The sequence below is a fragment of the Homalodisca vitripennis genome, chromosome 5 (assembly GCF_021130785.1).
Source record: "Homalodisca vitripennis isolate AUS2020 chromosome 5, UT_GWSS_2.1, whole genome shotgun sequence".
Lineage (NCBI taxonomy): Eukaryota > Metazoa > Arthropoda > Insecta > Hemiptera > Cicadellidae > Homalodisca > Homalodisca vitripennis.
In genome coordinates, this window is record NC_060211.1 from 167,169,911 (window position 1) to 167,187,769 (window position 17,859).

The 17,859-nt window shown below is 32.7% G+C and overlaps 1 protein-coding gene across 1 annotated transcript in view; it reads left to right on the top strand.

Moving 5' to 3' along the window:
• Positions 1-4,494: 4,494 nt before the first annotated feature.
• Positions 4,495-17,859, top strand: part of LOC124363112 (pre-mRNA-processing factor 40 homolog A) — a 47,451-nt gene continuing 34,086 nt past the window's right edge. Inside the window, exons 1-6 of the mRNA XM_046818241.1 lie at positions 4,495-4,653; positions 8,221-8,458; positions 10,528-10,594; positions 12,911-13,052; positions 17,124-17,272; positions 17,548-17,597. Coding sequence (XP_046674197.1) covers positions 4,651-4,653; positions 8,221-8,458; positions 10,528-10,594; positions 12,911-13,052; positions 17,124-17,272; positions 17,548-17,597 — 649 coding nt within the window. The 5' untranslated portion in view covers positions 4,495-4,650. The remainder of the gene's footprint in view (positions 4,654-8,220; positions 8,459-10,527; positions 10,595-12,910; positions 13,053-17,123; positions 17,273-17,547; positions 17,598-17,859) is intronic.

Consider the following 17,859-nt stretch of genomic DNA (forward strand, 5'->3'; position numbering starts at 1 on the left):
TGCTGTGAGGATTTCCTACCAGTTTTTTTTAATCCAGCTTACAAGTGTTATCGAACAAGAGAATAACTACTATTATGTTATTTGAACCACACAGCTGTTCATATAGAATCAACAACTGCCATTTGTCTTTCTATTGTTTAAATTTTGCTTTGTTCTTCCAGACAACAAACTCCATCAAGAGAAAAACAAAAGTTCTCTTCGTGTTCTTGAACTTAGGACAAGTAAAAGGAATATGAAGAGAGCATTGAATCAATTAAAATATTATTTTGTAAGAGAGAGAATGGACTTTTAAATGAAATAGTCTTTAGAACAGAAATTAATTGTGAAGAAATGAGCTAATTTTACTCTAAATTCTGAAAAAGAGGTAGAGATAATGAAAACAAGAGTATTTCACAATCTGGAAATTGTAGGGCTTGTGTAATTTATAATACAAGAGACAAAAAATTGCTTGACACAATACGCACTTTTGGAAGCATATAATTAAAATACTACAAAAAGAAAGTTCAGATCAGCAAGAACAGCAAAATTTTTTGAGACCAGTGAAATTTACCTGTCCTGTTTACGTCTCCTCTTTTAACAATAACAAACAAAATACTCCTGTCGATAACAAATGGCCAAAAGTATCCACAACCTCATTTTGGAGGCAACATAGATGATCATCCAATGTAACTAAGTCATTACTGGATTTAGATTTCACTTCATAAAACCTCTTCAAAGTCCTCCAAAGTGTCTCTGAATTTGAAAGGTCTGATGCCAGTGATTGTATTATCATATCTAATACTCTTGACACTTCAAACTTACTTCAACAATCTCACAACCACCTCATTAATATAAGAGAAAGTAACAAAATTAAACAAAAATTAATTTTTTTATAGGCATGGTCATGATTTAACATTTCATTTAAATAAGCGCTCAGAGTTATTGGATGCTGTTGGGTTTGTTAAGTCTGGAGGTTTTGCTGAACATTGATTTTGAATTTTGACATCATTAATCATGACAAATTGGGTCATGCTTGCCATATCATGTGGATCTAATGATATTTCTTGTAATGAAGCTCAGAATGCAGTCAATGTGTTTGGGAGAGCATTGGACAGATATAACGGTTCTAGAATAATCTTACTAGACTTACTCATTAGGCATGACTTAAAATTGGTCATGTGTGTTAATAATGAAATTAGAAAATTTAATAAAAAATAGAAATTATTAGTCAAGAGTTCCCAAATGTTTCTTTGGTTAATAATAGTAACCCAGATAGACATTTACATGCTTGTCATGGCATGCACTTAAATGTAAGTGGCAAGCACTGGCTTGCAATATAGATCTGTGAGGCACTGGAGAAGACCAAGAAGATGGAACTGTCTACAACCCAAGGCACACTTAACATCCAAATCACTGACTCCAATGCTGCTGATGGCACCTGTGCTGCAGTCTTCACTTCAGGCTTTGAACCACTCATCCCCACTCATATGGGGAAAAGGAAAGGTGGGCCTCTTTGGAAAACTGTCCACCATCAGATCCCACTGCACCACTAGAAACAAACCTTTATTCATACAGTGCTAGTCTTTCTACAGTGAAGAAATAAATTAACAATTTTTTTATGAAGCTAATTGTGATGTTTTAATTCATGAACACTGGCTTCTTAAAAATTAAGTAAATCTAGATGTGCCCAGTGGTTTTCAATTGGCATCAGCATATTGTAGAGATAATCCCTAAGTGGGGCCTATATTTTAATTAAAAATCATACTCAATTTGAAATATTGGATGTCTCACATTTAACCTTTCCCAGACTCATTGAAGCTATTTGTATATAGCTAATAAATATTTTTAATTCAATATTTATTGCTTTATATAGAACACCAGATAGTAATATTTCTTACAAGTGCTAAAAATTCACCTGCCAGTTTCGTTTTTAAACAAGTAGATGTAAAACCATATGTAACGTAGTTAAAAATGTTAAACCATCCAAATGTGAAGATATTTTTGACTTATCCAATAAATTAGTTAAATTTATTGCTGCTCTTATAATTATAGCCTGCTATTGACTTATGATATAGTAATCTTAGCTTATCCTCACAATTTCCAAATTGTTTAAAATCTTTGAAAAGTATTCCCTTCTTAAAAAAAGGGATATATCATATGTAGATAATTGTAGAATAATAACAATTGTTTCTATGTTTTCTAAAACATTATAGAGACTTGTGTTAAGAATCAGCTCCTGGATTTTGTAGATGTAAATAATATTCTTTCAAATAGCCAATTTGGGTTTAGGCCGGGTTACTCAACAGTTCAGGTATTGGATAATGTTGTGTCTCAGATCTTGACAAGCTTTGAGGATCATGATTACATGGAATTGACTCTGATGGACCTCAGCAGGGCTTTTGACATTATCTCTCATGACATTTTATTGAATAAATTACAGTATTATGGATATGGAGTCATAATATAACTTATATAACGTACGAAACGTAGTGTTACTGATTTTTTGTACCACAGGGCTCTGTCCTTGGCCCCCTCTTAAGTATTGTATATGTCAATGACTTGCCAATTAATTTGTGTAGTAATACTGTATTGTACGTGGACGATAGCTCTATAATAGTAAAGGGCAAGTGTATAGATGATGATGTTTTTGGTAACACCAAGAGGACAATCAATGCCACTTCTTTGTGGTTTGAGCGTAATGTTTTAAAAATTAATGAAAATAAAACTGAAATCATACTGTTCTCTCTAAGCAAAACTGAAATGAAAGACTCCATTTTGAAGCCAGTAAAGCTTCTAGGCGTCACTTTATATCATTAGTTAAATAGTATGAACATAAAAATAATTTAATTTCAAAGTTTCTAAGAGTTTGTTTTCTATTACGCAAACTTAAGAGCTGAGTTATTATTAACCGATTAAAATTGCATACATTAACTTTTTTCATTCTCATTTGCTGTCGTATTTTTCGTATGTGCGTTTTATTTAATTAAACATTAATTTTTTAAACCTTGTGTTTGTTTATGATTGGCCTATTTTACATCATTCTCTTCAGAATTAAATTATATACAAGTTTTAGTAAAAACGTTTGTGTGTATATCACCAATTTAATGAAGTTAATGTACTTAATATCTAAACAAAGCACGTTTTTCGAGATCGAATTTTGAATATTTTGTCCGATATCTCAGATATGGGTGGTCTTACAGATCTGGAGCTTATTTTATTCAATTTTTCAGTTCACTTTGCATAAAATCCAATAAATTTAACACCTAAACCTTACGCCTTAAAAACACCAGTTTCACTTTATTTTCGTCATTTCCCAGAAAATCGGGTTAAATCTTTTGCTAGCCGTAGCTCAGTAACAAAGCGTTTCCGAACATATGCTTATATGAACTTTTTCACATTTTGATGAGAATAAAACGCCTGTTACTCTTGGGACACCCTCTATTTAAAGGTATATCCTACATTTATAAAAATGTTTAGAAATCTGCTGTAGAAGAAGCTGTTGCCTACTTACAGGTGCTTGGTTAACCCAGGTTTGCTTAAAAAAAAAAAAAAAAATGCTTAAATGGCTGTACACAAAGTAAATACAATTTTCAACTCTGTATTCGTGTCAAAGATTCTTGAAATTAAATTTTTAGGCTGTAACATCAATCTTTAAAGTTGGAACTCTAGGTACTGTTATCACTTACAATGTTGGGATTAAAGGTAGAGTAGAAGTTTTTAGCTGTTAGTTAAAAAACCTGGGCCTAATTGCTTACAAATGCTATAATAATATTTATCAACTGGATGTCATTAAAGCTGAATGCTAATCTGCCACCAAAGAAGGCACAATGCTAAAGGAGAACATCAAAGATGAAGAATTGATGGAAAATCAGGACTATGACCATGGAAAGTGTTTACACAGTAAGTGAATATACAGTAAGTGAAGATGTTGTGTCCAGTGTTTAACCTTTTCTATAAAGGATTCTCGAAAAACACCCTATTTTACCTATAAATGACCCATTATTTCAGTTGGGTGTAAATTAATTGTAGACTTAAAAATGTAACTATAAAGGCACTTAACAAAAACTTCAACTCCTACATTTTGTGTAATGTTTTTTGTATTTACTAAGTTGTATCTAATATGATGTATATATATTCTCAACATATTTTTTCTATTCAACTAATAAACCACGGTATAATTGTTCAAAACGTTTATAATTTTTCGTGTATCTAAGTACACTTCTTCATATTAATATAAATTGTAAAAATATTTACAAAAATTAAAAAAAGGGTAAGCAATCAAATAAGAAAAACAAACATTATACATTATATCGTCAATAACAAACTATTTTTTATTGCTTGAAAATGCTTTGTAGTAATCTACGCCATATCTTGCAAACCTACTATATATGACAAAATAATTATATTATAGGGAATGTGGGGGACATTTCTAGTTTAGTGGGGCCTCGTGGGAAAATTTAAATTTGTTAGTGAGAACAAATCGGGGAGGAATTCTTCTCTGGGTAAAATAAATTGGCAACACTGATCTTCCCAGACCGAAGCACGCACTTCACGAGTTAGGACGCCGAGTCAGTTTGTTGATGTCAGAATGTTGGTTTTAGTGTACTAAGGTGTTTATGTGTGGAGGCTAAACTTAAACGAGTTAAAGGAAATACTTATCTCACTCTCACAATGGTAAGTTATAAGTAGAAAATAGTGATGGTAAATTTGAAACTGTGATTTGTTAAGGTTAGGTTTCACTTCATAGAACAAAAATTATCGTCTGTTATCTTTATTGTGCATCATTCTGATTCACTTAAATTACTGTTCCTAATAATGAATAAACTAGCATATGTATTCAACCCTAAGATCTCTACACGAATTTACAAGTGAAAAGAGGAGTCATATATTGTCTTGACATGTTACTGCTTTCTTGTGGCCAGGCCTAGCTTAGTCTATTTAGATATAAGAATTAACACTAATCTGACAGTTGATTGTTCTTTGACAGGGTTTAGGGAGATTTTAATAAGCGGCCTATACTCCTTATTAGATTGTTAATGTCAAACTATTATCCAAATTCAATATTATATATTAATTGTACGAAACAAAAATGAATTATTCATTTACAACAAGAATAATACATTACAATTTTTAATCACATAAAATTAACCCTTTTAGCCCCAGCGTCCGATATATCGGACAGAGGTGGTCTAGCTAAAATGCCCAACGTCCGATATACCGGACGTCTCGAGAATTTAATGTAGCTGGCTAACAATATGTCCAAATGCCATCAGTTTCGGTATAGTAGTCGGTGAAGAAACGGGCTACACGCAAAAAACAATAAAACTTTCAATTGGCATCGTATTTCGTCGTCGTTGAGCGTAGTTTATTTGTCGATGTCAGCTGTCAGACGACTTCAGTTGCATTGTTGTTGTATGCTGACTTATAATCTCAATTAGTTTGCGTGATTGAAAGCAGTTGTTTTTCGTGTGATTTATTGTATTATTAGTAAAAAAACCATGAGTAAACGTCGTAGAGAAAAGTTACCAGTGAGTGAGTGAAAACACTTTGATAAACACTATTATTGGTACTTTAGGATTATACCGACCATACCTAGACATGAATCGTTATTTGACATTTTGCTTCTACTGATTACTAGATTAGCGTAGAACAATATTTCGTCAATATAAAACAGGAATCGTCTTATCGCAAACCCCTCCCCATCCTCAGACAGAGGTCAAAGTCGAGCGGTCTAGTAGATAACGTGATTGCAGAGTCTCGCTGCCCGTTCAGCTGGTGCGTCGCTTTGTTGTACTTCCGTGTTTTACCTCTACATTTCTCCAAACACAAAAATTCAATAAAAACAAACATGATCAAACTAAAACTAAACTCTTTATTGAAAAAACACTCAAAACTTGTTTTTATTCTTGATCACACTCCGCCACCCAAAATGCGAGTGCCATGCCTTCGCGCTGATGTCAAAGAAAGAAAAACATCCCTCGAGATAGTACCTATCAGTAAAATATCAAATTCTAGAGGATCTGATCAGAAATATAAATTGAATTTTAATGAAAAGGCAATTATGTACCGTGCAAATCATGTGATGCCGCGTGGCCTGTCGTAATCAGGATTCTTGAGAAAGATAAGATGACAGTGACAAAAATACCGATCACAATGCCTGGAAATGCTTGTAAGTTTGTAATTTTGTAATTAAAGAGTTGTTTTTTCGTTCTATCATGTTTGTTTCTATAAATTTATATTTTTGTGTTCTTCATACTGGTGTGGTCGGTATAATCCCAAAGTACCCTATTATTAGTGGTGAATGTGCTATTTTTGAAGACAATGAATTGAGTTGTTTATATAAAATGTATATATTGTAAATATTATTTCTTTTACTTTTTTGAAAAATTAAACCAGTTTTAGTCTTACAAACCACTGTACAATTAGTTTGTGTTATTTTACAATTGTTATTATTTCAAAAGTGCAAAAACAAGTATACATATCTGTATACTTCTACTGACGTGTATGTGGAAATATATGAAGAAGTGCTTATGCAGCAATACAATTAATTGGATATATCTCCTGCATTTATCAAGGAAAGTTCTTTAAATTTTGTGTGTGTAGTAAGAAATATGTGTAAAACAAAATTGCTTCATTTTTCAGGGGCTACAATTTTTTTTTCTACCCTTTATGCATGTCCAAACTATAAAAAATAAAAAAAAAATAAAATTTTTTTCTATGTATAAATACGCTAAAAAAAAACAAATCATTCTGTAAAAGTACTTTTTAACTATTACATCTAAGAGTACACTTATTTGTGAACAATTTAAAACAAAAACCTAAAAATTATCTTCAAAAATAAGAAAACTAGATGTATTTTCCCTCAATTCTGCACTACGGTCCCTTATTGCCATGGGCTTTCTGGCAAGTCCATGGAAAAATGGCTGGGGTTAAAAGGGTTAACAATAACATTACAAATTAACTAATCCAACTATGGCCTAGACCTCCACATCAGAAATATGTTACAATATTTATAGATTGTGTTGATAGAAGTGAGCAACCACTTTTGTGAAGGCAGTAGCCAAACCCACATGTATATCTAGAATTGTATCACGTAATTTCCTCATATGGGGAGACTTTATTAAACTTAAGTGGCCTACACTCGTTATTCGGTTGTTTTTATTGGACAATTCGATATATTATCCAACTTCGATATGTACAAATCGTACACAATAAGTTTTAATAAAATACAGAAAGAAGAAGAATCTCGTACATTATAATTTAAAAAAAAACTCCAATGTAGCACTGACGTTACAAAACAACAAAACCAACTATGGCCTAGACTTAGATATCAAAGAAATCTTACAATGTTAATAACTTGCCCAGCTAGATATCAATGAGTAACCACTTTCGTGAAATGGAGGAAAGAATTCTCCCCATTGGTTACCAGGAGACAAACCCACATGTTGAAGCCTCATAAACAAATCTCGTCACTTGTAACAAATATCTGATATATTTTCCTTATTCATCGCCATTTTTAAAGTCTCAAAATATTAGTTACTTCTTGCTGTTTATTGCTTACATTAAAATTACCATAACTAATAAGTTGAAATCATTATGCTAAGTTATATTAATCTTAATATCGAATTATTGCTTCAGATAAAAACATCGAACCATTTGATAAAAACAACCGAATAACGAGTGTTTAAGTCTACCCCCTCATATTCATGGTCATTTTCAAATTCTCATCAAATTAGTATGTTACTTCTTGTTGTTTATTGTTCACATGAAAAATGACTGTAACTAATAAGTACGAATTATATGTTTTATTAAATAAATTATAATATAGAATTATTTATTCGGATAAAAACAGCCATTATATAAAAACAACCAAATAGCGTATAGGACGCTTATTAAAGTCTAATCCAGGCTTTTTGTGATTTGCAGAATTTTTTAACCCTTTTAGTTCTGGAGCATAATCAAAAATTTGTCCAAAAAATGCCAAGCCCATTTCAGCAATTTTATTTTATTTTACTTGCACATCCTAAAATTAAAATAGTTTTAGATAGGCTCTTAATCTTTTTAACAGTTTGAGTTTCAAGCTTGATTTAAAAATAATTAAAAAACATTAACTTGCTAAGTTTAACGTGTTTTAGAACTTAATTATATTATTAAATAAAGCATTAAAACAGTAGATGGTATATAAAATAATCACTTGTGTTATAAACTGTTAAGGTTTAAAATAAATTTTTGTGATTCTAGAATCCTGGGGATGACTTAGTCGGACCACCTGGCAAATTTGGTCCTGGAGGTCCTTTTCCTCCAATGCCTGGACTTCCACCTCGGGGCCCTCCACCAATTGGAGGATTTGGAGGTGGACCTCCTCCAGGGTTTATTCCACCTCCAATGATGCCTAGTGATATGCATTTACCTCCTAGACCACCAATGGCTCCGCCTTTTGGCCTGCCACCCCCACCATTTGGTTTCGGACCTCCACCAGGTAATAAATGATGTAACTGATGTATGTATTATTTTTAATATTTATGTAACTTAATCTCTCAAGAATTAAATACTTTAAACGAATTAAATATATATAGGATTTTATGGCAGTATCAACAATAAAAAGTAGCAAATATTTATGAGTTATTTGTAACTTATAAATATTAGCAATATACTGTATAAGGTCAAACATATATTTCCCTACAAACTAGGTCTATATTTTAAGGCAATCCAGAATACAGTACTCTATAGTACCGAATTCAAACTAAAAGTGTCATAATTATACAATATAATATATTTAAAATATATGTGTTTTATTACAAAGAAAAAAGCCTGGTTTTTCTAATAAACGGCGGAAAATACTGAACTCGCGCGAAATTCTGATTTATGTACAACTGAAATTGACTTGAAATGTTTTTTTTTTTATGTTAGTTGCATTTACTAAAAGTAATGAAAAATGACATAGATGAGACAATTGACAAAGGTTTCATTCAGAAAATTAAAGGTAAATACATACATATATATATAATCTAATGAGAGTATTCATTAACCCTTTGAGTGCCGCAGCGTCTACATAGTAGATGCTGTGAAATGTGCATAAATTGCCGGCATCTACCCAGTAGACGATTTGTATTTAATTAATATCACATATAATTCATTTTTGTTTTGACAAATAACTTATTTCGTTGCAATCTACAAGTTTTGAACAATGAATTGTGATTGATTTTTATTGTTTACCGCCTCCTTGTAGTTATTTGCCATAAAAAAAAGAGATGACGCAATAAGTTGGTCAGCTGTTACTTGTTGCCATTAACTACACAGTTTGGTTCGTTGGGTGTTTACATTGTGCTAGTTTCGTGTGTTTATGCTGAAAACTGTTGTTATTACTATTCTGCAATTGTGTTCAGTAAAACTTACAATGCATTTATAAACTTCTTTTTTCGTGTTTATTTGTTTAGTGATGTGTATTTTATTGTTGGATTGGTGATGAAGTAAAACGCAAGTTCCAATCAAACTATTGATTTTAGGTGAAGTAAGGTTATATTGTAGGCCTGTGTATATTTTTATATACTTTTTATATAATTAGTATTTTACAGTCGTCTTACTTCATTGAGTGAAATAGGATAGTTATAATATTGTTTCTAAACTTTTGACAAACTTGAACAAAAATTGCTTTTTGTTGTATTTTGTATATATTGCAGTATCTGGTTAAATATTACTGTAAAAAACTATATTATGCATGATTTTTGTTCAGTTTTTAATGTTCTTTCTAATGGTATAGCTATAAAAAAATATAAAAAAAATTGTATATATAAAATTTTAGTTCAAACTTAAAATTTATTTTTTTCATTTTTTAGTTTTTTGTTATAACCTATATTCTTTTTGTGTAAATAAAAATAAAATTATAATATTATATGGAAAAAATACGTTGTTTTATGACACACAAACTAAACAAACATTATTCAAATCGGTTGAATAGTTTTTTTAATATAGTTTTTTCCCCACACGCTTGCAAAACAGAAGGAAATGCTCCGGCAATTTAAGCGCATGACTTGGAAAATATGCTGTGGCACTCAAAGGGTTAAAACAAGATATATGCCTATGCAAGATGTTGAATTTAACATGCTAAATATCTTGAACTTAAATAACTGTTCAAATTATAAACTGAAGTTAGTTAAACTTAAATAACCTAAATAAACCTTAATAATATTTAATTATTTACAATTTTAAACAATTCTTCACAGTGGTTTAGCTATAAGGCGTCATATAATAAACTTAAATTGCATACAAAAATACAAACTTTTATTCAATATAGAGTGGTGTTAAAACAAATTGTCCTGTAACCTTAGGTTTTATTTAATGCACCTTGTTCATTTGAAATCTATAAATAATCAAAGAGTGTGGTTGAATATGGCACATGCTATGGTTGAAGTCAAACTTACTTTGTAGGCTAAATGCTTTGTAAGTCGTGGATTTGTGTAAATGAATTTTAAACACCTTAATGTGATATATTTATTATTAACTATTGTGTTAAACTTTATTTAATACATCTTAATTTATCATTTCCAGGTGATGCACCCATCCCTCAGGACTCTCCAGGCCTCTCCCCCAGTCCTGGCCTGCCTTCTGGAGGAGGGTAAGTATCCTTGAAGTACTTCTAGACTACACATAATGTAGAGCAGTGGTGGGAAGGGTTGATTCAATACGAATGTCAAGTTCAGACTTCAAATGTTGCACTAAGTGGAAGCTGAAAAGGAGATGAAGTTAACATTCTTACTTCTAGACTAGTTTATATCTTTTGTTTAAAATCATTTCATTTTTCACAATACTGCAACTATTCAGTAAAATTGTGTCATAAAACATAAACACCATTTTATTAAGTGCATGTTTTAGAGTTAGTGAAGTTTACACAAACATGGTGGTTGTGATTCCTGACTTAAGCGTGTCACAATGCTTTGGTATGATTTGTTTATTTTAACCTAGTTTGTAATAATTATGTATTAGGTTAGTTATTTACCTGAAGAAGAGATCAGATTGCAGATCTTGAAACGTAGTGTTACTTGATTGTGTTGATAGTGTTGATTTTTTGTTTCACTGAACGATGGAAAATGTCCAGAAAAATCCTGTTTCCTTTCCAATCCTTCCATCGTCAAAAATAAGCTTCAAAAAAGAATAAACACCATGTTTTTAAAAAACCATGCGATTTGGTGAGGTATTTTTAACCATATGTGATAGATAAATTCTCATATTGATGTATTTTGAGAATAAGGTTGTAATATTAAAACACAATGTAACACAGTTCTCTCTTTGTTTATGGTATTGTTCAGCCAAGAATAATAAATTGTCATTGAATAGTTCCAGCAATTTCTATAACAATTTTAACCAACCTTGAAAAAACTAATAATTAATCAGCAGTAATTCTTTTTGGTAGTAATTCATTATTATACAATCCTCTTCATGCACACGTAAGGAAATTAATGGAGATCTTACCCTCCAACTAAATATAGTTTTCCCAAACATTTTTAGTGCTTACAGCTCTTGCATCTACATTTTTACAGTTCTGTTAATACACCAATGTCAAAATCGTTACAACTGGATGAAAAACTAATAATGAGATATGTATACAGAAAGAATCATTATTTGTGTTTCCAATGAGTTTATAAGAGAGCACCTTTTCAGTTTAATGTGTTAAAAAGAACAAGTTTTGACAAAACCCCATTAGTATGGAACCTACCTTTCACTAAATTTAATGTGTGTTTTCTGTTGATTCACAACCTTTGCATTCTTGTGTCTCCATTCACACTATTTCTTGTTTTTTTTTTAAAAGGAAAATTCTGAGTGTTTGGAATTTTGTTTCTTTCCTTATAGGGATCATATTGAGAGATGTTTTTCATTCGCCACCATCTTGTTAATAAATAGTTAGCCAACAAATGTAATGATTGCCAGTTGGAGTTTTAAATAAAATCAATAAATAGAAATAAATGTATGTATTATTTTATTTTTAAAACATATTAAAGTTGTACTTACACAACATTTGTCAGATACAACATTGCTTTTGATCCAATTGGTAAAAATGTAAGCTTCTAACACTTGAAAACACTGTTCTGTATGTATTCTACAGTAATGTATTCAACTTCAAATTTGCACAAAGCTAAATGTAATATGACACAATAGCATAAGAGAGATTAGAAATGCTTTCAATGATTGTGGGGTAGGTAGGATAGGAGAAGAGAATTGAAAGGATAACAGGAGTTCGGACATTTGTCATCGTTATAGGTCATAAAAGGTATGACTCAACATTTCAACGATCGGAATCTATCCTCTTCGTCAGGTGGGGAAGGTATTAATACATACAAAAATAAAGAGCAGAAAGAAGGAAAAGAAGAGGGTTCAAACGTACCCAAAAACTGCTTGGAGTTCAGTCCAGGCGTTGTCACTGCACAGGATGCAAGTCCTGAGCACAAATCATGAGTACGAGAATTACAATCGCACATCACACCAGCACAGCTACAGTGGGGTACTTATTTTTGTATATATTAATACCTTCCCCACCTGACGAAGAGGTACATTCCAATCCTCAACATGTATTATACCTTTTATAACCTATAACGATGGCAAATGTCCGAAATCCTGTTATTCTTTCAATCCTTCCATCGTCATCAATAACAAACTAAAAAAAAGAAGAAAATTGTTGATCTACATTAGCTCCTTTGTTTTACAAAGCTAATTGGTTAGCATACAGGTACCACCTTTTTGCCATTTCAGTTATTGTAATAGTGAACTAATGAAAACTTACTTGTGTCAGTTTGTTAAAGAATGAATTGTACTGTTACGCTATGTTTTTGATCCAAAAGTAATATTCTGTAATACTAGTAATATTCTGGTGTACTGTACTGTTAGCCTAGATAGATTATTTGATACTTCACTACTTATGGTTTAACATTTCCCCTAGGGACAGTCAAAGTGAGGGAAAGGACAAGAAGAAACACGATTGGACGGAACACAAGGCTCCAGATGGAAGAACATATTACTACAACACATCAACCAAACAAAGCATGTGGGAGAAACCAAATGAGCTCAAATCGCCAGTTGAAGTAAGTTTGTACATAAAATCATAAAACCTCATTGGGTATAATATTTTAATTTGTTTGGTTATTATAAATAAGATAAATAAATCTTCTATGGCAACGTCAAGTCCAACTCCTCATACCAAAGAAAGGATTAATTTAGTTCATTCACGCCAAAGAAGAATGCGTGCCCATTCATCGATAATTGATTCATAATTTGTTTAATCACTTTAACATTTGTCTAGTCCCATTTCAATTTAGATAACATTAACATAGCATTAGTTGATTTAGTTTATGTTTTAGATTGCATTATTGAAAATACAGAAATATATAGAATGATATATAAATGTGATAGCAACAGTCAACAATAATGCAATAAGAGCAGATAATAAAACAGTTCTAACCCTAGATGGTACACTCTTTGTTGGTTTACGCTGCTAGCAGAATCTACACTAGGTGCGGTAAATATATTATGATATTCCATTTGAGAAAACCAATGGACTTCCAAGAGCAGCACATCACTAATGACAATTGTTACGATTTTAGGAAAGAACACAGGAATCATTTTATTGATAGATCTAATTTACTGCAGAGCATGATCATTGGAATGGGTGGGACTTAAAAGTTTTAGAAAGCCTAAACAGCATGGGTAGAAGTCATCCTTGACTGGTAGAGGCTGGAACAGAGCTGACCTCCTTTTCTTCCAAGGTGACTCTTGCTAAGATAGTGAGTGTGAGTGTTCACTCCTCATGGTGGCTGTACAATGATGGGATCTTGGCAGGAGATGTCCCAATCTTTCAAGCTTACTTATTTTGTTACTTTGGAAGCTACACAAAGACCTTATAGGTCTAAGTGCACAATGCTACCTACAACAGCAGTTAAGCTTGTACGCACATATGGCAAGGTTAGCGTCCGTTCACTAGTTCAATCAATCAATCAAAGAGAAACTTTATTCATATACATTGAGTACAGAATATTGTGTCAATATGTATGTAAAAATTTTATCTAGTTTAAAACATAGATCAAGATAAAAATGTCATGTCCAGTTTAAAAATTCCTCGATGGAGTAAAAAGTCCTGTCAGCAAGCCATGCACTGAGATTCCTCTTCAACGCTGACTCTCTTGTTATACTCTTGAGGTGTCTTGGTAGGAGATTGTAAAATTTTGCACCCTGCATAAGATGGCTTCTTGGTAGTCATGGTGAGTCGATGAGGTTGTAAGACGAAGTCTGTCACATTGCGGGTTCCATATGAATGAATTTCGCCCAGTCTATTGTAATCAGTGTTAAATACATGTAGAATGGTTTGTTGTATGTAAAGAGCCACCACTGTCTGAATTCCAAGGTCTTTGAAAGCACTTCTCTGCACGAGTCAAGATGATTTAGACCTGCTAATATTCTTACCGCTTTCTTTTGAAGTTTAAGAACTTTAGTCATATTTCCTATACTTGACCCTCCCCATATTATCAAAACCATACCTCACAACAGACTCAAATAGGGCAAAATAAGCGACCCTGGCTGTTGACAGATCTGCAACAGACCTTATTCTTTTTACAACATACAGGGCAGTACTCAGTTTCCTGCACACCATGTCCACATGAGGGGTCCAGGACAGATGTTGGTCAATGATCACTCCTAGGTATTTGGTCAACTTCCACCATTGGCAACCCCTCGGTTAAGTTTGCAGCTCTTGTAAAACAGGATTTGTTTAGTTTTGCTGTCATTTAGTGCAAGATCGTTCTCTTGACAATATTGTTTTGCCACATTGAAAGCAATGAAGGCCTGACAATCTAAATCATTAGGGCCTTTTTCAGCAAGTATAAGAGCTGTGTCATCAGCGTACATTGTGGTGTGGGCTTGCTCCTTTAGGTAATCTGGGAGGTCATTTGTTACCAATACATACAATACTGGACCCAGTACTGAGCCTTGAGGGACCCCTCTTGTTATATTGAGGGGTTTTGACCTAGCATGGTAAACTGTGTTATTAGCTGTATATTTCAGCTCTACTAGTTGAGTCCTGTTCTTCAAATAACTATTGAACCAGTTTATTGCATTGCCTTGGATTCCTAAAGTCATCAGCTTAGTAAGAAGTAAATTATGTCCCAGTGTGTCGAAAGCTTTACTTAGATCCAAGAAAATAGCAGATACTATTTTTCCAGTTTCAATTTGGTCAATTACATTCTCAAAGAAGTCAGTGATAGCTGTGGTTGTAGATTTAGAGGATAAAAATCCGTGCTGGTGTTTACTGAGCAAATTATTGTCCATGAGGTGGGTTATTAATCTTGTTAAAACAATTTTTTTTCAAATATCTTGGAGATGGTTGATACAAGAGATATTGGTCTAAAGTGGCCAGCTTCTGTGCTTTGTGGTTGTTTCTTAATAGGGATTATTTTGGCAATCTTGAGGTCAGCTGGAAAAAATACCCTGAGCTAAGGACTTGTTCATAATATCAGTCAGAGGCAGTGTAATTTCATCAACACAGTGCTTAAGTAAGATAGATGAGACATCATCTATGCCTGCTGATGGCTTTGATTTCATTGCCATGATGGTTTTCTTAACTTCTGCCTGTGTAGTGCTATGAATAACAAATTCAGGTGCATTGGTGGTGCATTGAGGCTTCCTTGAGATTATCTGAAGTTTGACCTGCTTCTTTTAGTGTTATCTCAGGCTATAGTTGTAAAATAAGTATTTAGGTGCTCAGCTATTTTGAATGGATTGTTTAATTTGTTGCCATTGACTGTCAATTCAAGTGGAGTGTCCTGTTTCTTCTTATGGCGTTCATTATTAATTGTGTCCCAGACTGCTTTTGAACCTGTTTTCTGAGTTGCTTATGCGGTCTACTATTGCTTGCCTTTTTAGATATTTCAGTCTCATATCATAGGCTTTTTTCTTTTCTGCTGTTTGGGTTTTAGCAGCTACGCAACCTGTGGTTTCTTCTCTATTTAAGGCTTCTAAAAACTCGGTCTTTAGTCTTTGAGCTTCTGGATCATTAAAGTGACAAGCTCTTGCATTACGCTTTGCTTTGGTTTTTTTATAAGGACATGTTAGGTTCATTGCAGAGTTAAGTATTTGGCTAAAATTTCTAAAAGCAGTGTCCACAGCTGGTGCATTAAGCACTAATCCCCAGTTAAGTCCCTTTAAGTAGTCACTCAGGCTGTCAAGGTTTATTTTTATTAAGATGTCTTCTAATTGAATAAGTTGTGGGAACAGGTGATTTCTTCAGATTCGTTTAACACAGCTGTGCGTTGTGAATCCGAAAGCCCTGTGGTCAAGACATCTAGTGTGACTTCTGGTAAAGGGATGTTGGAGCAGACACAGTCAATTGATGTTGATGTAGTGCTGGGTTACTCTGGTAGGTGGCAGTGATAATCTCCTAACACCACATTGTGCAAGAGCGTCATTTAAGTTTCAAACAGGGACTGTCCTTGAACTAGGTTGTCCACGTTTATGTCGCCAATTATAATGCTTTGTTGAAAGGGGATTGTGTTCAAGATCTCTGTTAAGTGATCGATTGCCTCATCCAAGTTCCCAGATGGTGGTCTATAAACACCCCAACACATAGATGCTCTTTTGACCTTCTTTGATTTTGATAAGTTGGGTCTCACATAATCATCTCTAGTGCTGGAATTGTAATCAATCCTGTCCACTTTATTTCCCAGATTTAAGTGTTTATATATGGCTACACCTCCTTTTTGATGATGCATCCTAGAGAAACTTCCTACCAGTTCATAGTTAGGAATTTTGGTATTTTCTCCAGTTGACTCCTCTACAATGGTTAAGAGCTTAGGAGTGTTAGAGTCAAAGGTAAAGAGATCACTATTACACTATTTTTAGCTTTAGCTCTAAGTCTAACATTTTACTCTTCTCGCAACGGTTTTTTTAAATATAAAAAAAAATACACGTACGTTTCATTTATGAATATAAATTATGAAAGCCAGAGTCTATAGCATAGGTTTGTACTTCTTACTCATTCATTTATTTAGTGTTGTAAACACTGGTTTTGTACGATTTAATTCTATTTTGAAACAGAAAATATGTTAAATGCGCACAGTACATAATTTATGTTTGACTTTTTCTTTAATGGCGTGTTACTATTTCAGTTATTAATAGCCCAATGTCCCTGGAAGGAGTACAGATCTGAACAAGGGAAAACCTACTATCACAATTTGTCAACCAAAGAATCTCGGTGGACCATTCCCCCGGAACTGGAAGAACTCAAAGTAAAGTTGGCACAAGAAGAGAAGTCAAGGTATTTTCTTTTAATTAAAAACAAAGATTGATATACAACATTGATTACTTCTTAAATGTTTTGTTACTTATGGAGATAGGCAATTATCTGTCTAAAAACTTTGATCTTTGATGGTTAGTTATAGCATTTTAAGTAAAAATGTCTTCCATTTATATAAAGTAATATTGTAGATATACAACATAATTCTAGAATGCATTGTCGTTTTATGCAATAATTATAATATGAAAGAAAGTGTGTCAACATTGTGTTCATAATTCTATGTTGTCTTTTTTCAGTAAAAGTTCAGTACCAACTAAAGTACCAACATCTACCACATCATCAACAAGTAAGTTTTACTCATTTTAGTTTTCAATAACGGTAGTAAGATTCATTTTCATGTGCAGTTTGATAAATAAGTGTTAATAAATTAGCATAAGCATTAGTAGAATTTATTGTAATTGTTGGTGCTTTTCAACCAGAATATAACTACATGAAGTATAATTGAATAATACATGTTCAATCTGACTAAATAGTGCATGTACAGAATCATATTCATATGTGATTTATAAATGGTAACATAAAGAACTGACCAGTAGAATCTCTTGCAG